At 33.9% G+C, this 25,216-nt stretch overlaps 1 protein-coding gene across 1 annotated transcript in view; it reads left to right on the top strand.

Moving 5' to 3' along the window:
- The first annotated feature begins 250 nt into the window (after positions 1-250).
- The window catches only part of GCC185 (GRIP and coiled-coil domain containing 185 kDa), a 40,836-nt gene continuing 15,870 nt past the window's right edge, over positions 251-25,216 (top strand). Inside the window, exons 1-11 of the mRNA XM_089647455.1 lie at positions 251-393; positions 560-674; positions 1,719-2,171; positions 3,316-5,013; positions 13,202-13,292; positions 17,283-17,737; positions 18,920-19,110; positions 20,285-20,701; positions 21,153-21,280; positions 21,603-21,747; positions 22,547-22,861. Of these exons, the coding sequence (XP_089503581.1) occupies positions 364-393; positions 560-674; positions 1,719-2,171; positions 3,316-5,013; positions 13,202-13,292; positions 17,283-17,737; positions 18,920-19,110; positions 20,285-20,701; positions 21,153-21,280; positions 21,603-21,747; positions 22,547-22,861 (4,038 nt within the window). The 5' untranslated portion in view covers positions 251-363. The remainder of the gene's footprint in view (positions 394-559; positions 675-1,718; positions 2,172-3,315; positions 5,014-13,201; positions 13,293-17,282; positions 17,738-18,919; positions 19,111-20,284; positions 20,702-21,152; positions 21,281-21,602; positions 21,748-22,546; positions 22,862-25,216) is intronic.

The following is a 25,216-nucleotide window of genomic DNA, read 5'->3' as shown; positions in this document are numbered from 1 at the left end:
ATTTTATTTACAAAATTAAATTTATTTGTGCACACCGGGATTCGAACCCGTGACGTGGACACATAGCTGTTTCGTTGTAGTCGAGGATCTTGTGTTAGCTAGTAATAAAAGATCGAACAAAACTATGTTTGAAAATTTTGTCCATTTTAACCAAATTATTTACCGTAGAGTTGTCAAGCCTTTCGTAAACGTTGTCCAATAGACAAAATTACGTGTCTGTCACTTGACTTCTTGACTAGTTGTCAATTTTTGTCCCCGAGACGTAGTGTGGAAGGTTATGTAGGATTTATTTATATGAATGAGGTAATGCCAAACAAGCCAAACATAAAGTTAAACGAATTAAAATAATTTACTGAAACAAGTATGGAGCCTCCAAATCCACAAATGGATAAAGTAAGCCGATTTTTCTTGTCTATAGATTTGCATGATTTGTTTACAAAAATCGGGTGTGTTTAATTATTATTTTATCGGAGATTTTTATCTCGAATAAGCGGAAAAGGATCGTAATAAACTATGTGTTGGTTTTATATATTGAAATGTTTATAATTTTTGTTTGTAGTCCGCAGAGGAGACTTCTAAAAAATGTCCATTTGCCGACCTGTCAAAGGAGGAACTTGTAAAAAAGTGCAAGGGATTATTAGGCATTGCACAAAAAGCTAAACAGGCGAAAACGGGTATGTACAATGTTATTATGTATCTATTAATTTCATAATCTTTTCGGTAAAGTTTCCGTTACTTCCTAATACGCACAAATACTTTAAATAACACTATTTGTGGTCATTGGTATAAAATAGATGTTGATTCACTGTGTCTTTATTATGATCGGTAATAATGTTGTGGGTTTAGATAACAAATAAAACAAGATATATTATATTCAATAAATAGATTGGTGCAGATCCAAAAGGTGGTGTCTCAGTGCGTCGTCGTTGTTATTTTTTTTTTTAAACTATTGTTTGTTGATCTGTTCAAATTTGAATTTTGAATTCAGTCATGGCCAGTAGGTATTTAGTAGGCTAAGTAGTTACCTACTTACATGTAGCCCACAGATTCATTGCAGCAAGAAACGATGGTAACATTTTAGAATCGCTGGATAAGCTCTATGAATACGTCGAAAAAGAAAAAAAACACCACCGAAACTGTCAAAACACATTAAATTATTAAACTTTGATTAACGAAAGATGTAAGTTTAATGCATCTTTTACCATCTCCCCTGACATTAATATATAGTTGTCTTATGGTAATTAAATTATTTCAATAAAATATTCATATTAAGCTTGTCCAGCTAATCTGAAAGATTTGATTTACAAACAGAGCTATTTGGCCTAATGGCAGAGATGGTAAAAATGCATTAAAGTTCCATTTTGTTTTCAATCAAATTTCAAAATTTACAATACAAAACAAATGACATTCGCGATTTTTAATTTTATTAGTATGATTTGATGTTTGCCGGAAGGTTCTGCATCAATCCGAATATGCACAAAATATTGAAATAACCCAAACTAAGAACCTAATAACCTATTTTGTGCATGTTTTCCCATCTCCCCCAATGTAAATAGTTGTTTTTATACCAATTAAGTAAAAACAAAGTGTTATTTTAATAATTTATGCAAATCGTAGCTGAGATTTGCCTCCAGTCTTCAGTCCGTCCTGCTCTGTTCCAATCCTCTTCCTCGCAGTCTATCCTACCTGCTTGTATTAATGTTTAATATATTTTTCAGAATTGGCATCTGAATTTGCCACTGTAAAAGAAAGATGTCAACAATTGGAAACTCAAAAGCTCGCCGACAAAGAATGCTTAAAAACAATGCAGGAATTTGTCGACACACTGACGGAACAAAAACTAAACTACACCACTGAAATAGACTCGTTGAAAAAAATTAATTCTCAACAAAAAACTATTCTGAAACAAAAGCAAGATGAACTGGACGCCATTATTACTTCAAACGAAGACCAAATGAAAAGCTTGAAGGAGGACTTATCAAAATTGGAAAGTAATTTATCAAATATGGACACGGATGTTACATCGCTTAAACGACAGAATGTTAGGTTAGAAAAAGACAATGAAAGTCTTATAAACCAATTGGACCAGCTGGAGAAAGAAATTGAAACTTTAAATAAATTGGGACTTGAGCAGAGAAGTCAACTTTTGGAATTGGAACATAACTCTAAAGGTCTGTTAATCAAAGGTTCTCGCACACATATCACCCCGGCACCAGATCACCATCGCCTCAGCTCGAGCTGTTCAGAATTCTTTGTATGAAACTCCCTAATACGACGCACAGTAATCTTCATCGTAACGGCATTGCCTCGCTTCGGGCCAACTAGTGAATCGAGCGAGGCGGTATTGATCTGATACTGAGCTGATATTTAAGCGATAACCGAGAACTATTATTAATGATTAAAATGAATAATTGGATAACTTTATACATTTCCATTTAGTTATTCAATCACCTCCCTTTACATTGGTTATTATTGTATTATGTTGGCTTTTCTAAAAATATTTCCAGTTTCTGACCTCAAATATTGATTATGTCCAGTATGTTTATAAATATACACAAACTGAATGTGTATAAACATTTTCTCATTTGTATAATCGTAAAAGATTATTTTAATGATTATGTATTGTGATTATACAGCTTAAAATTAATATTAATCAGAAAGTAATAATGTAATGCCAATGCACCAAACCTCAACAAATTTGTAGTAATACGAAATATATATATAGTTTTTAAAAGAATGTTAAACATTGCCGGGTTACGAATAACCTGACAATATTTGAAAATCTACTACCACCACAGTTAGCTGAAAATGTTGCTTGTGTTGTGATGGAGGACTTGGCCAGCCGAGGAATTGAACACATGACGCCTGGGTGGAACCTAAACGCGATGCCCACCAAGCCACTGACCGGTCTTGTACGATTGACAGATTTGTATTTACAAAACCTTTTGTGGTATGTAGTACAATGAAAACGAGTTGGGACAAATATATTTTGTAGGTTGTGGGACATTTTAAGTTTTTGTAGTGCATCTTATATGATACAATCAACACTAAGTTTCACCAAATTGCCAATATATATTATTATGTGCCGAATTTCAGCAAAACGTTTAATTACACAAAAAATTTCTAAAAAAATCAATGAATCATTTTTTCAACATTTGAATAAAAAAAATGGGAAGTTTTTTCTGTAAAACTTGTTAAAACTCACGTAGACGATATACAGACCTTTTTGACATATTCAAAACCTCTTAGCCCTGCATGGAAGCAAAAACAAATTATTAGTTCTGAATATATCTGAAATATTAAATATTTTTATAGGTTCTGAAATGGGTGCTAAGGATCCTTCTCAATTACTTGTGAACTCTGAGCAAATGGCTATTGAATTAGAATCTTACAAGCAAAGTGTTCAACAACTAACAGAAGAAAATACAAAGATGTCGGATAATATTGAAATACTGAAAGCTACGATCGATGACAAATCCAAACTGTTTTCGGAAGTGGAAATAGAGATGGAAAAAATTAAATCGCTCTTAAATGAAAAATCTCAGGCTCTTTCTGATGCTGACGCCAAGTTGACCGAGAATACCAAATCCTTAGAAGAAACGCAGAAACTGTATGATTTGGACAAAATTAAAAAAGAAAAACTGAACGCCAAATTGAAGCTGTACAAAGAAAAGATCATCAAATGTTCTTCTAGTATCACACAACTGAAAAACTCCAAGTTTATTTTGTTAAAAACTGTTAGCGAGTATTCAGAAAGTGTTCCCAAGTGGCAAAAGGACATATTGAATGCTTCTAAGTTGCTCAGTGAACAGTTGTTGACACTTGAAAATGAAAATAATCAACTTAAAGAGAGGCTCGCAAATCTAGACAGTCAGGTTGCTGAAAATAACCAGGAAGAAGTTAATAATTTGAAAGCAGAAAGAGATGCGTTAAATTCTCAACTTCAAAGCTCAATCGCGCAGGTAAAAGAGGTCGAAATCAAACATGTTCAACTTATAGACGATTTAAGAGCATATCAGGTTGCTAAAGAAGCACAATTGCAAATAACGGAAGCTTTAGAAAGTGAGAAGTTAATATTGATAAACGAAAAACAAGCCGCTAGAGATCTGATCCAAAAGAATGAATCTGATATAGCCAGCCTGCAGAATATCTGCGAAGATTTAAATAATAATATTTCTGCATTAAAATCCCAGCTTAGTTCTGTCAATGAGCGTGCCAATTCTTTAGAAGAAGAGAAACAAACAATTGCCAAAGAGTTGGACGTTTTAAAGTCTGATCAAGCCGATACCGAGGATGCTTTAATTTCGAGTCTGAACAATGAACTTTCAAGTCTGAAGATTTCTTTAGTATCGGTTGAGGAGCAAAACGAACTCTTGCGCGAAGCAAATGATATGTTGAAAAACAAAGTGGATTCTCTAACCACTTCGCTGAATGAACCTAACCCCGAAATGTACTCTGTTGTTGAACACAACAATATGTTGCAAGCGGACATCTCGAAGCTCGAAGCTAAAATGGGCGCTTACAAATCGGAGAATTCTTCCTTGCTCCAAGAAATGAAAGAATCCAGGACGAGGCTTGCGGATTTAGATGCAAAGCAGCAGGAATTAGCCGAGGCAAAAGCCAAACTTAACAACTTCAAGAGTGAGAATGTAGAACTGTTAAATGAGATGAAAGAGATCAACCAAGTCTTGAAAGAAAGAGGTGAGACAATCTCCAAACAGGACATGGAGATATCAGAGTTCAATCGCAGAATCAAAATCTTAGAACAGGAAGTTAAGAAAGCTAAAGAGGAGAAAGATTCCAAGGATGAAGAGATAAAACAGATGCAAGATCGTCTTCACGAAAAGGAGAGCAGATTGAAGCTGGTGGACTCGGGAAGTGAAGAGAAGTTAAAGGCGCTGAAGGCCGCTAAGGAAGATTTGGAGGCACTCCTGAAAGAAAGAGATTCAATCATTATTTCCCTTAACGAAGATATTGAGAGACTTAAATCGAACCAAGGCAATTTTACCAGCGGTGAGTTAATTTCGTTTTTTATTACCATTTATTCCAATTTTTATCTCTTCAGGCTTTATTTGTTCGCTTTTGGGAACAACTCATATGGCCTCTCAGAAATCGTTGTCTTCCTTACTGTTGTAGTTAGAAATATGATTTAAACAGTGTTGAAAGAGAAAACACCACATTTTTGTTATTTGTTTTTGGGGTGTTATGCCGTGTTGCGCTAACTCCTTCTTTAGCCAACGTTTCGGACAGCATTGCAGTGTCCATCATCAGGGCAGATGTGTTATTGGAGGTTGTGGTGAAATGTGGGCTTATGTATGAGGTTGTGATACCGTGTTGCCAGCTCCAACCCTCTGAGCTAACATTAACGTATCATTTTTTTTAAAATTTAAAGTTGTTTTCTTCGTTTAGCTCTGGTGTAGCCGTCAATTACCGGATACCAAGAACTATTGAGCTTAGCTCCATCGTCTCTATTAATGTTTACGGGATTTTTATGAATTTCAATGGCCTCCGTAATCAGCCGTGCTCTATAAGTTTTGGGTCTCCCCAGGACTTCAGGAACAAATCCAAAGTAATGCCCGGTGTCAATCAAATGCTCGAAATGCTAGAAAACACCACACTTTATATTCAAATAGAAACTAACCATAAAACAATTCAAATGCTCTCCTTTCTGAAACCAAAGGTACTGACTGCAATTTGAAAAAAACTTCTGAGGCTAAAGTGAATTTTTTACTAATTATTTTTATACGAAACGACAAAGTGAGGTGACAATAACGTTAGTAATACATTTGTCTAATAAAATAAGCGGGTTTTTATATATTCTAATAATAAAACATGAGAGGCAATTTCATCACCTTTACAAAACAGTTTTTTGGTTTTGGATACAGAAACATTCCATTATTTGGATTTTGTTGCAAAGCAGGAATACTCCGACCGTCTGACAGAATGTGGCTGCGGCGTGAAGACTTAAATACGTCTATTTGAATTTCACTTTTGTTTTCGGAAATGAATGAATTAATGCAAATCTTGGAAGCGTAAATTATCTCACTTTCCGACATCTGATCGAGCTGAAACTAGGGCTGAAGACTCGTTGTCAATGACAATGCATTCTATCAACATTTGGTGGCAATCACATACACGCGGACATGTACGCATTTCTCTGAAATCGGAAGAAATTAATATGCGAAAAATAAATGTCGGTCCTACCCAATCGAGATTTGGCATAGTTGACTTCAGTCCCTGGGGAGGAAGGTTCAATCCTCAGCCAAGCCAAATTTGTGAAAGTTTTTCTTTGAAATTGGCTACTAGCCGGCCCTCTCTTTTTGTCTTACTTTTGTTTACTATTTGTCTTTCACATAATTTTATAAATTTGTATTATTATTATATTATATTTTAATCTTTTTTAGATAAATGAAAATTAATGTATCCTATGTCTGAGTAGTTTTAATAATTGTAGTATCTATATATTGTATATTAAGGCGATGCACTACGTAGTAATAACATCATATTTTATCGTTCTAAGCGTTTTTATTGCCCCAATTATTTCAATTATTCTACCATAAAATTCTACTGTTCTAAAGGTTTTTATTATCCACATTATTTTTATGATTTTACCATCAAATTTTATTATTCCAAATGTTTTTTATTACCCAAAATATTTGAATTATTCTTCCATCAAATTCTATTGTTCTAAATGTTTTTATTACCCACATAATTTTAATGATTTTTCCATCAGATTTTATTGTTCTGGACGTTTTTACTATCCAAATTATTTTAATTATGTTACCATCAAAATTTATGATTCTAAATATTTTTATCACTCAAATTATTCTAATTATCTTACCATCAATTTTTATTTTTCTAACTGTTTTTATTATCCTATTTATTTTATCACCATTCTTGTTAGTTTTTTAACTTAACTAACTCTTTCTTGGACTCTGTAACCAATAATATGATATAGTCATTGCTGATGTCCATGCACCAAATACAATCGACATAGCTCCGGAAATCTTCTCCAAGTTTTTCCTTGACAAAATTGAGTCAATACGAGCCCTAACAACCTACGCTCCACCACCGTATTTTATTAAATGCAATAGAGAAAACCTTTCTGCCTTCAAACCTACATCCCTAGAAGAAGTAAGGAAATTAATTCTTACTTCACCGAACAAGCAGTGTTCGCTCGACCCTATTCCAACGTGGCTACTGAAAAAGTGTTTGAAAAATTGCTCCCTTTTTAGTTCATCTTTTCAATAAGTCACTTAGCACGGGTGACTTTCCAAAATCCCTTAAATCAGCTATCGTAACTCCATTATTAAAAAAACCACAACTGGACGCTGAAGATCTTTCAAATTACCAACCCGTTTCAAATCTGCCTTTTATATCAAAAATATTAGAAAAAATCGCTGCCTCACAGGTCATATGTCACTTAAATTCAAATGAATTATTAACTAAATACCAATCTGCATATAGACGGTTCCACTCCACAGAAACCGGGTTACTACGTGTTTTGTCGGACATAACTACTGCCATTGAGTCGGGTAAACTGGCACTTCTTTCAGTCTTGGACATGAGTGCTGCATTTGACACGATTGACCATGACTTTCTTATTAAACGATTAGATGAATCATTTGGTTTAAACTGTGATGTTAAGACCTGGCTGACATCGTACCTGGCCAACCGTTTACAAGCCGTAAAAGTAGGAAAAAACCAATCAAATTATGCAACCCTTTCATCTGGAGTACCCCAAGGGTCCGTTCTGGGCCCACTACTCTTCATCCTCTTCACAAATGATGTCGCTAAAATAATAGAATCATTCGGCCTTCTATCTCACTGCTACGCTGATGACCAGCAAGTTTATTTTTACTGCTTACCAGAAGAAATAAACAGTCTAAAAATTCGTATAACTGAGTGTATAGAAGCAATTACTCGCTGGATGACCTCAAATAGATTGAAACTGAATCCCACAAAGACTGAGTTTTTGTGGACTGCTACAAGCAGACGTCAGCATATCATTGAAAACTCCCCAATAACTATTTCCGGAAGTGACATCACTCCAAAAACGTGCATCAAATTACTGGGTGTCAATCTGGATGCTAATTTTTCCCTTAAAACTCAGGTGAACAGAACTGTAAGCACGGGGTTCTTTCAATTAAGGCAAATTAAAGCAGTGCGGAGAAACCTGCCAACAGAGGCGACTAAATTGCTAGTCAATTCCTATGTTGTTTCACGTCTAGATTATTGCAACGGAATATATGAAAGTCTCCCTAAATGTCAAATCAACAAATTACAATCCGTTTTCAACGCCGCGGCAAGGCTTATCACCGGAGTATCTAAATACTCCCACATTTCAGAGCATCTCAAAAATCTGCACTGGCTCAAATGTCCTGAAAGAATCCAGTTCAAGGTATGCTGGATGGTATTTAAGTCACTTAACGGAATGGCTCCGGCTTATTTATCAGAATTGTGTATTCCAGAAGATTCCAATTCCCGACAGTCAACCCTTAGGTCAGCAACGTCATCAGCTATCGGAAGGTTGAAGGAACCAAAGCGCACACCAGATACTAAGTTCGGTGAGCGTGCTTTTGCCGTGTCAGGACCTAAAGCCTGGAATGGACTGCCACATGATTTGAGAATGATCGCAGACTCGACAGAATTTAGGTCTAAACTTAAAACGCACCTTTTCAGACAGTCGTATCCATAATTTCAGAAACCTCCACTTTCACAGTTGACGGCAATTTAAATTTAAATTTAAATTAACAAAATGTAAAAAATACTAAAAATAAAATAGAATAAATAAAAATAATAATTAAAAATAAATAAATAAAAATGATAACAACTATACTAACAGACCGAGCGATTAGTCATAATAGACCCGATATAGTTTTACATGACAAAATTAAAAAAATAACTTATATCATTGATGTTGCTATTCCAAATTCCTGTAATATTCAAAAATCTGTTAGTGAAAAAATAAGAAAATACACAGATTTAGGAAATGAAATAAAAAGAATTTGGCATTCTCAGACTATAAAAATATTACCATTCGTTATTTCGGCTACTGGCATTATACCTAGCTCTCTAATTAAAAATTTAGGCGTATTAGATCTATCAAAAAATTTATATATAAAGATGCAAAAGTCGGTCATTTTGAATACATGTAGGATAACAAAAGATTTTTTAAATATTTATGTTGAGGGATCAGTAGGATTTATAGGCCCTGTTAGAAGTTCTACCGAGCCGAACCCTCTGATATGAAAATATCTGGAGACGGTGAATTTTTTTTTCCCATTTGATATCTGGTGATTTGACGTGTTGTTGTTCTTGTATTGTTTTGTATTTATTTTACTTATATAATGCACTTACATAGTGTTGATTGACTAGCTGATCATTTGTGGAAAAGTGAGTGGAAGGGTTAAGTTTTTCCTTTGGGGAAGACTTAACCCGGACAACTAAATCGGAAGTTTAAAAAAAAAAAAACAATTTGTAGGCTTTTAAGACAGTTAAAATACATTTAAATTAAAATAAAAACTATAGCAGACTTAAGATCATGCGACGACCAGTGTTTTTTGATATAGTGTCCTCTGCGTGCAGTTCTATCTTTTATAAGCATAAACTTTTTAATATAAGTGTGTTTGTTGGAAGTGACTTGCCAGGTAAGTATGTTTTGGTATCTTTTCTAAATAACAAATGTAGATCCTAGGAAATAAATTGTACAGCGCCCTTGAGGTGATTTTTCACAAAAACGGCGCTCTACAAATTATCCAATTTTTTTTTTTAAACTTCCGATTTAGTTGTCCGGGTTAAGTCTTCCCCAAAGGAAAAACTTAACCCTTCCACTCACTTTTCCACAAATGATCAGCTAGTCAATCAACACTATGTAAGTGCATTATATAAGTAAAATAAATACAAAACAATACAAGAACAACAACATGTCAAATCACCAGATATCAAATGGGAAAAAAAAAATTCACCGTCTCCAGATATTTTCATATCAGAGGGTTCGGCTCGGTAGAACTTCTAACAGGGCCTATAAATCCTACTGATCCCTCAACATAAATATTTAAAAAATCTTTTGTTATCCTACATGTATTCAAAATGACCGACTTTTGCATCTTTATATATAAATTTTTTATTATTATTATTATTATTATTATTTTTTTTTTATTATTATTATTATTATCTAACATATCTAACAAATCTAACCTATCAATCTACCATCAAAATATTAGATCAATAAACAAAAACTTTGACCAATTTCTCATCCAACTCGATATTACGAAAATCAAATATGACATAATTATCCTAACAGAATGTTGGCTAACACCTTCTTATACAATATCAATATCATATATCTAGGACTAACCTTTGACACACACCTAAATTGGAAACAACATATCTATAACATTTCAAACAAAATTCGTAAATCTATTTACTTTTTCAAACAAACACGTAATTTCCTTGACCTCAAACTTTTAAAATCAGTATATTTCTCACTATGCCAATCACACATAGAATATGGAATTTTAGCTTGGGGTAATACTTCTTCGAATGCCCTCGACCCCATTATTAAAGCACAAAAATTAATCATAAAAATAATTCTCAAACTTCCTCTTTCTACCAACACTGATACTATCTTCAATACTATCAACGTTATGGACATAAAACAGCTCTTTGCAAGATCCATCTTGATTAATTTTCATCAAAACAGCAAAACACTATATACAAACCAACTCAAATGATACACAATACCCGAGCCAAAAATAAAGAACTTCTCCAAACTCCTTTTGCTAGAACCACCTTTGGGCAAAGACATTTTAAATACACAGCTTGTAATCTATACAATACACTACCAGCCACGATTAGACAAACAGAGTCAATAACCAAATTCAAACATGAAATAAAGAAATGGATAACAAGTATGGGGCGCCCCACTATCGCAAACATCTGTAAACCAAATTACACGTAATCAATAACAACAATTCAAATACAAAATAAAATATTAGAATCAATAATTTTATCAAAACCCCTTTGTAACTACGTCCTCCAACAAAATGCATTTATTTTTCATATATATTTATAATATTGTCGTACCTGTACCTACTCTTTCTATTGTGTATCTATTGACTTCATAGTTTAAAGTGTATACAACCTTGTAATTTGTATTTTGATTTAGTTATGCATTTAATATTCTTTAAGTATCTGAATACGTCTGTCTCGACACAGGTGTACCCTAGTGAGACAGATGTCGATAAATACACGATAAAAAAACTTTATATTGATAGATAAATAAATAAAAAATAAAAATGCAAAATCATGTGTTTTTGGTTTGAAAGTTTGGTCACCTAGAAATGTTTCAGATGCTTTAATTAAATTCCGCGAGTATAATACATCTTGGCCTTTGAAATAATCGAGTATTTTTTACATAAGTCTTTTTATAAGCCCAGAAAAAAATAATTTATAAGGCTTATGAAAACTGCTTTAAAGTTCAAAATTTATTACTTACAAACCCATTTTTGGTTATGGTTTTATTGTATAATGTGGTAAATTAAGTTATTTATAAAATGATCGGAAAACATTTAAATATTTATGCCTGAACATCCACAAAATAAAATAAAAGGCACTTTTTGGCCATGTTTTTTTCTTGCATAAATCAAAACAGCTGGATGGTGTTAAGCGGGAATTTAAGCCTTATCGCCATCTACCTAAGGAGTGTTATTGATTGCGGCTCGATTCAAAATATTCCACGACGTAGTGCATCGCCTTAACTGTGTTTTTATAACTGGATTGTTCTCAGCTAAGTGAGATAGTCAGTATGTATATAAATAAAAATGTAAATGTTCGTTTGTTCAAAATCTTATATCTCTGAAAGTTCTTCACCAATTGCTTTGAAGTTTTGACACAACGTTGCAATCGAATTCACGTGTGTTTTTATGTACCTATATTATATGGATGTCACCCGTGAAAGATAAAAAGATGCTTTAAAAAAAATAACTGCGCCATCTGTTGAACGTGAAAGCAACACGCGCTATTGTTTCTATCTATCTTTCTAAATATCAATCTTTAAATTCTTTAAATTTTAGACCAGCTGACTGGCAATCTGCGGGTTAAATTCCCATCAGCTGCATTTATTTTATCTCGAAAGAATTTTTCAATTTGTAAGGGTGTTTCAGGCTAATAATTATTGCTTATAATAATTTTTTAACTCTCAACTATTAATGAAAAAAATCCCCCCACTCTCTTGGATTTTATCCATGTAATCAAATATGTGAGACTAACTGAAAAGAATAATTATTTACCTTTTTTCAACGACGAACAAATTACATATCTACACATTATTTATAGAAAAAAAGATAAAAATACTTTTTAACCTTTCCTCATCTGTGGTGTGTATTTACTACACATTGCTTCTAATAACTTTAATAACTCTATAAATATAATAAATTCTGGGTTCAGATTTTAGGTATTTCTCCATTATACATTTATGCACTGAATTAAAAAATAATATATTACATAGTTTTCAAATTCAATTAAAAATCAGAATTTTTTGTTAAAAATCGGGAACAAATACACCAATACAATCAACCGTGTGATACTAAATACCCGAAGAGTGTGCGAGGAAATGACACGCTATTGATGTCCCACTTTAATTCGCTATGCGGGAACATGAGACATCCACACTTCTGCAGTTGTAGTTTTTGATTTAGACCATCGATACCTACGACCGCACAGCTGTGTTTGTGCCAGCCGCCAGCCGCGCCGCTAGCCAGTTGGCCGCGAACCGTCGTTAGATGTGGACCCTTCGCACGTTTCTTTAGCATCTGCCGATGGTTTTGATCACTTTTGATATAAAATATAACAAACATAATCGATTAGCTATGAATATTCATATTTTTCCGATATGAAATCGCTTATTTTGAGATGTGTATTGACTACACAGCACCGTAACGCGTGTATTTTTTTAGCACAGTAAGGGAAAGGTTAATGTATGGACGGCCCGGTCAGATCTGTCCTTCAGAGGCTTTAATGGAATGTGATGTTTGTGGCTAGTATTGTCCTTCTGAGGCTTTGAGGGTTAAATTGTTATCATCTCTGCTTTTCCGTGTGGTAAAATAATATTATTTTATCATTCTTTGTGGCGTCATTGTGTTCAACCAAGAATTTTTATGATTGTTGTTTAATTAAATGTTGACTTATGCATTTTCAGATGCACCAAGTGAGAGCATGTCGATATCAACTGTATCACGCGTAGAGGAGACCTCTAGATTGAAGGATTTGGATGAATCGTTTGAAGACAGGTAAGAATACCCACGTTAAATGTTGCATCTTATCTTTACTATCCTTTCTTGGAAACAATGCCAGTTTCCACTCCTTTAGGCTGGAGATTAGTTTTAATATGTACATACATAATTACAATGCTGAATCCTTAATACATATGCATAACAGAATATGGAACAATGGCCAACACTTTTGATAACAGCGGAGATGTTAAAATAATCAACGTATTCTGTGGCTAGAATAATGCGTATTTATCTTTCATAAATATGATTTTGCCCAATGATACTACGTTTTATAATTATGTAGGTTGAGATCGCAGACTATCAGTTAAGGGAATATGTTAAGCAATATCTGAGAGGTATCCCACTCGCATGGTTTGATGACTGCCTCTCGGAAAGAACTCAATTGGTAAAGAACGTTAGTAAATTAAGTAACGTTGAAAAAAGTTTATTTGGAGTACCCCAGGGCAGTACCCTTGGACCAATACTTTTTCTTGTGTGTATAAACGAACTATGCAAAATAGATTTGATAAATGGGAAAATTATATCATTTGCCGATGATAAAGTTTTACTTTTCAAAGGAGAGACATGGGAGGAGATAAAATCAAAATCTGAAACAGGTCTAGTAAAAGTATCAAAATGGCTAGAAAGCAACCTTTTGACATTGAATGCCAAAAAAACAAATTCAATGTTTTTTTTCTATGAACCAAAGATCCTAACCTAATAGTAACATAAATATAAGTCCATTTAAATGACATGTTTACCCCAGGAACACAAATACCTCACCCATGCGCATGCCAAGACCTTGAAAAGGTGGAATTAGTCAAATATCTGGGTATTTTAATAAATGACTCTTTAACCTGGAGAGCTCACATTGAAAATACGGCCAAACGAATATGAAAACTAATTTTTTTCTTGAAAGATATATGCAACATTTTTGATAAGAAAACCATTAAAATTGTGTACTATGCTTAGTGCCATTCAATTATCAGGTATGGCATACTAGATCCTTGGTTTTAAGTCACTTTAAAACCAAGTATTTTCATTTCATTTATTTAAAATGTCAAGTCACAATGCGATTGCTTCGTTTGAAAAATTAAGGCACAAGAAGCTGTAATAAGAGTGATGGATAAAAAACCTTACATATTTTATTTATTTATAGATACAAAAGAAAGTAAATGTGCATGTATCCATCGACACCCTTATTTAAGGAAACAAAATTATTAGACGTAAGACATGCACTCATAATGTACTACACGAACAATCCCAAGCTTTATAGTCCTGTAGATCACAGTAACACAACAATACTAAGATCAGAACGAAGGATGATAGTACCAAAAATGAATACATCGTTTGCACAACGTTTCCATGTATTCCTGGCTCCTAAGGGGTGTAATGGGTTCAAGCAGCAATGCAGTGAAGTTAAAACAGACCCTCTTCATAAGCAAATGACTGTATGGCTGATAGAAAGTGGCAGAACGAAATCTGAAAGCTTCCTGAATGAAATTATTGTCTGACTGAACTGTTCACTTATCGTATATATATTTATTATTTTTGTTTTTGTATTACCATTACGATATATGTACAACATTGTATTATTGTTTTTATATTTTCTTATTTATGTTACCACCATAATACGGGCATTTGTCTAGTTTGGGGTTTTAATAAAAAATAAATAAAATAAGTGTGATTTGATGGAAAACAGCTATCAAACACGTCTAACTTTCGTATGCTATTCCCAGACTTGATATTTTTTATTACCATATAATGGACTATTGTTTTTCACTCCGCTGAGTTCTTTTTGTAATTAATGTAGACATTTGACCATAATAAATAAAACACTGATATGTACACAATAAAACCCACATTTACAACTTCGATCTATAGTTTATAGCATTAATAATGATTTTTGACAATATTTTTCCATTAAAATATGTAGATAATACACAAATCCGTGGAATTGCCGTATATTTTTATCGTCATTGATATCTGTTGCTATAAATAATCGAATAAATACTTCGTTCGGTACCAAAATTTCAACAATCGCTTCGCCATTTCTTCGATTTCTTCATTCCGTCATCAAATCCGGCGGCTTACGGAGTGGGGCTATGCGCTGTTTGATTTATGGCCTCTATAAACATAAAATTCCATGTAAAGCCTAAGTAATAGTTCTAGAAAGGAGCATATCGACCCACTTAAATCTTTGCAATCGTCTAACAAGGCTATAAAATAATTAGTTTAACAAAACATCTATAAATGAGCAAAGTTATGACCCAGTAATGTACTTTGACAGTTATTCCAACACACTTGTAAAGTTCCACCTGCTCGTGTGATCACGTCATTGTGCATTTATAATGTTTCACACGGCCCAAAATATGTTTAGTATTGTCAAATTTTCTGATACTTTAAAATCTATCAATACTTATGGAAAAAAAAACTAAATACAAAGTGTAGCCGTATGAAACGGCTTTACAAACGGCGGCTTTCTCTACTTTTGTTATTCCATATAATAGTTGAAATCTATAAAATCTAAAATTTTACTTTGGTTTATAGTTGTGTTATGAAGTACACAACTTTGGAGTGTGGTTACTCCAACCGTAGTCTATAAAAAATTATTCCCTTTTAAATCAATAAAGAATCATAATTCAGAGAATATTTAAGTTAGCAGCTGATGAAATAATGTGCAAGACGTCATCCACACTGACCTTTGAAAAGTGAACAAGTATGGCAGACAAAAGTTGTTCTCAAACCATAACAATATCATCAAAATCTATAGCTATGTACACACTTATATTAATGCTCGACGGTTTAGCTCGATCGAACATGTTGACTTGAAACCATTTTTTAATTTTTTTTTATGTGACACCTCACAAGAGCATCCCTGCCTGTGCAGTGTACAGACAGGGAAACTATGTCACCACCCTGTTGGGCGGCGTTGTGAGGCGGAATAAGGTAGGGGCTGTAGGAAGGGATTTGTTAATGCGGGCCTTGAAGAGGCTCGGATTATAGGAGGGAGGAAAAACAGATGCCGGTAGCTCGTTCCACATACGAGCCGACTTACACAAAAACGAGTCGTAAAAACGGCCCGTTCTCATGAAGCCAACGTCAACCGTGAACGGGTGTTCAGCTCGTGTCCGCCGAGTTTCGCGCATGTGCACCGGTGAATTGAAAAAAAAAAACCATGCTCGTCGTTGCCTCTACATGCTTGAGCAGCTCGACAAAAGACGCCATAGATATATCACCAAGATGCTCAGTCAAATTGTAAAGTTATGTCGAACATCGAGTAAGAATTACGGCCCTCGAAGCTTATTCACATCGAGCCGTTTGCTCGATGTCGAACTAAAAAACATGGAGCGAGAGGTAAACATGTTGACACATGTTCGAATGAGTGTAAAATCATTGAGCATGAACGAGCATGGGTACATACCTTAAGAGGAAACTACAATCCAAAAACTGTCCATATTCTTGGTATACCTTATATTGTAGGTAATAGGCATTAAAATCGCTTGACAAACGTAGTCTAGAAACGTTCAATTTCAAGCACAAAACTGGTTTTTACTTATTTTGTAAATAATTTTATAAGTAAGCAAAAAAGTTAGTCAAGTGAAACTGTCACAGATAATCTTAGCTATAATACTGTATTTTTTTAAAGTAGTATTATTTACGCGTTCATACATTTCTATTGGAAGAATTTTTTTTTTAGTAGTTTACATTTAGTTTTTTATTCAGTAATTTATTTTTTTATTTGTATTCTACTCAAGCCAAACGATAGGAAAACCTTCAATTTATCTAAAGCATGTTTTTTTTGTGTTCATAATGTACACCAATTTGTTTTAAAGATTAATCAAAATAGTGATTTAGCATTAAGCTTCGTCTTAAGTTCTTTCATTTAGAGTGTGATCTCAAGTTTCAAATATCGGTGATTTTGTGCACATTTGTTGTGGAGTGGAATCATAGTTGTGTAAAATTACGATATTTAGTGAAGTATATTTGTTAAATTTTTGATTTCAGATATGCGAAATTAAGATTGCTGGCGCTCAAACTCAAAAAGAGGATAGGAGAACTGACCATACAGCTCAAAACATCCGAGGAAGAAAAGTCCAAATTGGAACAAGAGAAAAAAGATTTGACAGCAAAAATGGAGCAGTCCGGAAGTACCAACAAAAACATTCAAAGCATCCAAGCAGAATACGATAAAGTCATAGATAAACTCGAACAGAAAGATGCGGATATCAAAAACAATGATAAAGTTTGTCAGAATCTTAAGTCGACCATAGAGAAACTAAATGATGATTTGACCGCTTGTAATGAGAGGGCTAATAAGTTGGTGAACGATTTGGATGGCGCTAAGAAGGAGAAGACGGTTTTGGATATGGTTGTGAAGGAGCTGCAGTCGCAAATAGCCAAGTTAAATAAAGATTTGGAATCTTTTAAAGGAAAGGATGCGGATATCTTGCAACTTAAAGGTAAACTCAATTGCTTTATAGGTTCCGCAGTTGACCTAAACAGCACTAAGCACGTCGTCCCACTCTAATATGACACATTTGTAAATAACATGAAATTCCGTTTCGTTTAGTCAGGGGATTTCACCATTTATATGAAAATACTCGCAATATTCCCCATTTCGGGAATACTCCTGGGAATTTTCCAGGAATAATATTCCTCAAAAATAATTTCCAAGTAATAAATTGACTAGAACAATTTTTTTCAAACATTTCAAATTTGTAATAAATTTGAAATATTTATTAATTTATGTAATAAATTTGAATTATTTATTAATTTATGTAATAAATTTGAATTATTTATTAATTTATTGTAATAAATTTGAATTATTTATTAATTTATTGTAATAAATTTGAATTATTATTAATTTATTGTAATAAATTTGAATTATTTATTGTAATAAATTTGAATTATTTATTGTAATAAATTTGAATTATTATTAATTTATTGTAATAAATTTGAATTATTTATTAATTTATTGTAATAAATTTGAATTAGTATTAATTTATTGCAATAAATTTGAAATCCGTTTTGGCAACGAGCTCAAACAGTCGTTCTTTTTACTCGTTTTTTTTTTTGAAAATTATTTTATTCGCATAATTTTCAAGCGAAATTCTAGTTTCGACCTTAAATAACTAACTAAAAACATCTGTGACTTCACCACTTTCAAGTTAAAGACTTCAAATGGACACAAAAATATTAAATTTATTGCAATAAACTTGAATTATTATTACTTTATTGTAATAAATTTGAATTATTATTAATTTATTGTAATAAATTTGAATTATTATTAATTTATTGTAATAAATTTGAATTATTAAATTTGAATTATTAAATTTGAATTATTAAATTTGAATTATTATTAATTTATTATAGAATGAGTCACAATTGCTCTCAACCATCTAGAGCCAGTGCAACTATGGCATCCCCAGTTGGGGCATGTTGTGAGGCTGAGGGTAATGAGATGGGGAAGGGGAAGGTGGGGAAGTACCTGGCTATTCAGATCTGGTCTTGCACTTGTCTTACTGAGAGTATCTTCCACTCTGGTAAGACTCTTTCTGCGCTTGGCAAGAGACATGCTTCTTCGCACCTTCCGTTGATGCGGTCTAACTGAAGTAATCAATTTTAGCATTTATTTATTCCAGCCGATCTGGCCGCAAAAGAGACCCAGCTGTCCGTGGAGGTTACAAGTCACCAGACGAGCCGGGAGGCGCTGGAGAGGGCACGGCGGGACGTGAAGAAGAAGAGTGTGCTAAGTTTGGAGATGGACGACTATGAGAGGTCCATGAAGGAGCTCACCACCAAAATGGAGGATAATAAAAAGAAGATCATTCAGGTATACACATATTGTTATACTGGTAATTCAATGGAAGATGCTGGAAGATGAAAATGGAGGAACTAACGTCATTGATCCCTTCGGCACCGGTGCGTAGTCGGGAAAGGCGCAACATATGCCCAACATTTTTTGTACACAAAGTCACATCAGAACGGGTCATTTCTACCACTCTTTCTTGAGTTCAACAGCTCGGCTATGGAATGATTTTCCGACCTCCGTGAGACACAAACTTCTTAAGCGTGAAATTTTCTAAGTGGGAACTTCACTGTGTACGCAGTAATTACGCATGTATTATTTTTGGATCCATGACTGAATAGAACAGTGATAAAACCGAACATAACGACCGGTCGGTGGCCGAGTTGACATCGCGCTTGGGTCTCACTCGGGCGTAGTGTGTTCAATTCCTCGGCTGGCTAAGTCCTCCATCACAACACAAGCAACATTTTCAGCTTACTGTGGTGGTAGTAGGAGATTTTCAAATATTGTCAGGTTATTCGTAACCCGGGAATGTTTGTCTTTCTTTTTAAAAAAAAAAAAAAAAATTAAATTAAATAAAAGAAAATTGAAAAAAAACTAAAACTAATAACACACCTAAAGTAACTTAACCTAACCTAACCTATTATTTTATCGTGTTCTGTTTTATCTGGCTACTATTATTTTTGTCTTATTGGTTTACTGCAGAAAAGTTACAACTGCCTGGAGCCGGAAGGACTATGGCGTCCCCAATTTTAGAAAATTATGTAAAGCTGATAGGAACTGAGATCCGGTATTGTGAAATTTGCACAGATTTATCTGTCTAGAATATCTAGGACAATGAAATTATATATTTTCAATTTTCATTGTCATTTCCATCATGAACAGGGACTAAGCCAGATTGTAATCTATCCATATAAATAAAAATTGTTAACGTTTGTTTGTTCAAAATCTTAAATCTCCTAAAGTTCTTCACTGATTGTTTTGAAATTTTGACACAAAGTTGCATTAGAATACGTGTGTGTTTTTATATACCTATATTATATAGATATCACATGCTTTTTTTTAAAAAACAGCACCATCTGTTGGACGTAAAGCAACACCCGCTATTGTTTCTCTTTCTGCACAGACAGACTGAACCACAGCAACGCGTCGCGGGATATAGCTAGTTGATAAATAATATTGTAATAATTGTTTCCAGATGGAATCTACCATAGACACCCAAGAAGCCACCATGACCTCTCTTCGAACACAGATAAAAATGCTTGAGGAGCAGCTAGCCACCGAGGAAAGAATAACAAGAGAGACTAAAGACCTGTACAACATGGCCGCTGACAACCTCAAAGATAAAGAAACCGCCATCAATTCTAAGATTGAGTTTATATCCGAACTAGAAATGAAGTTGGAGGAGGCAAACCTGCACAGCGAAGATCTCAATATTCAGTTGGCGTCGGCTCTGGGGGAAAAGGAGAAATCTGCTTTATCTATGGGACACGACAGGCTGGAGTTTACCGCTAAATTAAAGAGGGCCGAAAATAGATGCAGCGAAATGGAAGAGAAACTGCGAGTTAAAAGTATCGAATTGGAGGACTTGAAAACAGAATTTGCCGGATATAAGGTATGTATTTAAAAAATTTGTACGCACCTATATGTAAATCGTTTTAAACAACTCATGTTTGCATGTATTTGTGCACACTGTTCAAATCAGTTTGAAACATCCGCCCGAAGTCCCCTCTTATCCCACAGTAGTCCAACGATTCAATATACTAGTCCCAGCGATAGATTGTATGCGACATTATCGTTCTAGTATCTAATGTCTTTTTCATTTTTAAACAAGACATTTGAGGAGGAACAGGACAAACTTCAATGACGTCCATCCAAACTCTCGCTGGGACTAGTTAACACGAGCAAGAAAATCTTTAAAATGATTCTGATCACAAAATTTTATATTGGGTAGTGATTTCAAACCAGGACAATTCTGATGATGTCGTCCACGCAAAATAATATTGGGTTGGAAACAAGAAAAAATATAGTTTTTTGGTTGGAAACTTTTATTTAATAAATTTCAGGTGAGAGCCCAATCAGTCTTGAGACAGAATCAAACCAAGGATCTCAGTTTGGAGGAGAACCTGAAAGAAGAAATGGCAGCTCTGAAGGCAGAACTAGAAGCCCTACGACCTGAACTAAATTCTACCAAGTAAGTACTTCCTCATCTTCAACCTCCTCCCCACTTCCATCAGCCTCACAACATACCCCGATTGGGAGATGCCATAGTCCCACTGGCTCCGGTTAGTACGAGAGTGTCAGCGCGAACGAGGGATTGCAATATTGGTATATATGTTTTTTATTTGTAAGATTACCCGCTTTTAACATCAAAGAACACTACCAGTACTAACATAATGTTAGCACCTGCATAAAATGATTTCACCGGTTCAAATGTGAATGTGGACCAGAGTTGCCAATGCTTGTGTTCTAAAATACCCACAAGAGATGAAGAGATTTTCAATTTTGATTCTCAGGGAAGAATTAGAAGCGGTATCGACCGAGCGCTCCCGCCTGGCGACCCGCTGGGCCGACCTGCAGACAGCCGTGCAGAACGAGCGCGAGGCGGCGGCCAATCAAACCCAGCGCGAACAACAGGAACAGAAGAACATTAAACTGCAGGTAAGCAGAATAACGCACAATCTTATTATTGTGGGGCATTATCTGGTTATCGAAATTATCTGAAAGGCAAAACATATTTGATCTCCTTTTATTGTATAAAATTGTTAATTCAAGATTTGACTGCCCTGACTCTAATTAAGCTGGAAATATTATTTCACAACAATAACTTTGCGTTCAATTAATTCTGTTATGGAGAGAATACATAGACTGGGCGATGAACAAATATATGTCGCTGATATTTTCCATTTAAATTTTGACACATTCAAAGCCAAATTAGTTAAACACTTTTTAGTTAATGTAAATAATGAGTATTCTTAATTTGTGCGTATGCTTACTTAATATTATGAATACATTTATACAATGTATATTTTTTAATGTTCATATATAAATTTCAAGGGTTCTTTAAAGTTAGTGTGATAATAACTGAAGAAGTATATTTAGGTTATATTTTATTTTCAAATTAATTTATATATAAAGTAAATAAAAAATGTGTGTGTTAGAGGACCAAAAGGTGTGTCAAAATAAACGACACAATAAACTTGTTTAAAGTTAGTACGCTCAACCATTTGTCATTGCCGCATTATTTAAATACTCAAACACATTATATTTTATTTAAAAAATATATATTTCATTTGAGGATGTGGATAACTCTATTTTATGATTCTTCCTTTCGCATGCAGAAATCTCAGGATATGCTTGTTATGTCTTTCTGCCTCCTCACAGTTCCAATCAGTATGTCTTCCATCATCCCGATTCCTTTGTATTTATTTACATATATTTAATTTTGCCTCTCTTTCAGATGACAACATTGACTCAGTGCTACAAGAAACAAATCTCCGACTTGGAAGAGCGCACCTCCGATGAGATATCAAGCCTGCGCAAGGAGCTAGAGTACACCAAGGCCTCGCTGGAGCAGGCTATAGCCCTGACCAAGGAAACCAGCAAAAATAGCGGTGGCCACGCGTCTTCTCTGGAGAAGAAACGTGCCCAACAACAATTTGTGGCTATCGGCAGCAGCAATAATAACAACAGAGAGAATAATGATAGCGGCTCCAACGATTCACACGATTCTATGGAGATCAGTTCGGCACTGCCCCAAAGGGAAGAAGGAGAGGTTTGTAGTTTAATTAACCGGTCAGCAACGTAAGCAGATATACACGATAAAATAACGATAGCAGTCAAGTACAATAAGCGTGTTTACACGTCAACGCGTGTGTTTCCACAAAAATCGTCATAACTCCGTTATTCTTCTAGTGACATCCCTAAAACAAAAAGTAGAATATTCGTATTGAATGAAGCTTCACATCTCTATTCAAAGTTATCCATAAAAACCCGTAAAAAGACCTACTCAGTATAAGCAAATTTTACCCGCCAAATCGTAAAACGACGCCAAGAAAGCCGTTTGACGTGCCGACCCGCCTCGCAAGTTTAATTATTTTTTTAAAAATATATTTTGTATGAAATGGTCAAAAAGTGAAGTGACAGAATTGTTTATTGTACATTTGTACGATGAAATAAGTGTTTTTTTTTTACATTATCCGTGATTTTAGTATCGTTTTTACATAAAACATTACAGGTGAGTCATTTTTACAATTTTTTCATGTTTCCATTCTAAATTTAAATATTTACAAATGTTAATATTTATTTATGATACAACAATTTGAAAGCCTATTTTGTAACCTTTCTAAAACAGTTTTTACTATTCGGCTCCGTTCAGTAATGTTTCATTTATAGAGCTTTGATTGTGAGGCGGTAATAACACAACGTTTTCGTGAAATTGACATTTCGGTAAAGACATCTTAGCTTCAAGTTCGCGAAAAGTCGGAGGGGTTAATAATAATATATTTCACATAAAATTATACAATAAAACATATGCGAAAACTTTGACTAGCCAACTAGGAATGAATCCGGTTTTAGGCCAGTCAAATTGACAAATTTAGTTCATATCATAATACAATTTATATTGTTTGATTATAGAACATATTATTTTATAGAAGGAAAAAAGTGTTAAGATTGAATTCCTGTTAGAAGCTTTAGTTAAATATAGAAATTTGTACTTATAAGAATAAGTGAAAAGAAAAAAATAATATCTTAAAATACAAAAATTGGTATCAAATGTTTATGTTTAACAATATAAGTATGTTTGGTTATTTAAATCGCTTGCAAAAATCGAAAAACAAAACATTCTTCAAGAGTGATTATAAAATATTATACTTAGAGTGAATGACGTGTCCTGCAGCTTTAAGAGCCGGCAAAGGAACACAAAAGGATGCTACTCGAAAAAAAGCAGTAAATGATTAATAACAGATTGATATTTATCTCAACCTCTCAGACAAAGACTTTTATTTACTATGTGTTCCTTTGCGAACTGTCAAAACGTGATAATTTTTGTGTTATTTACGAGTTTTGCTAAAAGCTTCATAACTCACGTTTTGGGAAACGTAGCCTCATTCTAAAAAATGTTTTGGAAAGATTATGAAATCCACTATCGCATTGTGTTGTTATACGTAAATATTTGCGTTTCTAAATATACATTTTATGAAAACGTCAAAAATATGTAAAAATCGCTTACCATTATTTCAAAGCCGTGAAAAATGTACTTTTTTCTGAGTATCATAAAGAAATAACACTTTATATATTGAAGAAATATAATTTAGAAATATAATTATAAAACTATTAGTCACCTCAAAAAATTAACCGTCCAAACTAAAATATTTTTAATAAATTATTTAGAAACGCAATAAATTATGAACGAACAAGATGACAGATTCAATCGGCTTAGATAATGCACCTCTACGTTCCATAGATATTCTTGAATACAGACGCGTAGCGTTATTCATTATCGATACTCTGTTTTTTAAATCATGGCAATCCGTATACTAGTGATGGAAATAAATCGATTTTTGTAAAATCTCGCGCGTTTACGTGAAAAGACGTTCTAATGTCTTGACCTCTATTATCATATTTACGTCTTTTGACGTTCTAATGTTCTGAGTGGTTAACCGCTTCTGTGCCAAGAGCGAGTTAACTCGCATTCTTGGCTTGTTGTGCACAGCTACACTTCTACCTACTGGCATTTAAAAGGTTAAGTAATAACATATTAGTATTTATCTCGAGTAGGCGTATAAAAAGAGACATGAGAAAATGGTTGAAAAAAAAAAAAAAATCTTAAAATACAAAATTAGTATCGAATGCTTATGTTTAACAATAGATATATGTTTGGTTATTTAAATCGATTTCAAAAATCGAAAATCAAAACATTCTTCAAGCGTGATAAAAAAATATAATAATTAACGTGAATGACTTGTGCCCCAGCTTTTGGAGCTGGCAAAGAAACTCAAAAAGATGCGACTCGAAAAGGAAGCAGCAAATCATTAAAAACAAAATTGAATATTTATCAATTATTATGTGTTTTGAATCAGAATATTTAACTTTTTACTCATGACTGACGCACACGTGTGTCATCTGG

The sequence above is a fragment of the Hesperophylax consimilis genome, chromosome 26, assembly GCF_061612785.1.
Source record: "Hesperophylax consimilis isolate HC1 chromosome 26, BYU_Hcon_1.0, whole genome shotgun sequence".
NCBI lineage: Eukaryota > Metazoa > Arthropoda > Insecta > Trichoptera > Limnephilidae > Hesperophylax > Hesperophylax consimilis.
Note: the sequence above shows the minus strand (reverse complement) of the source record. Positions and strands in the feature narration are given on the sequence as shown.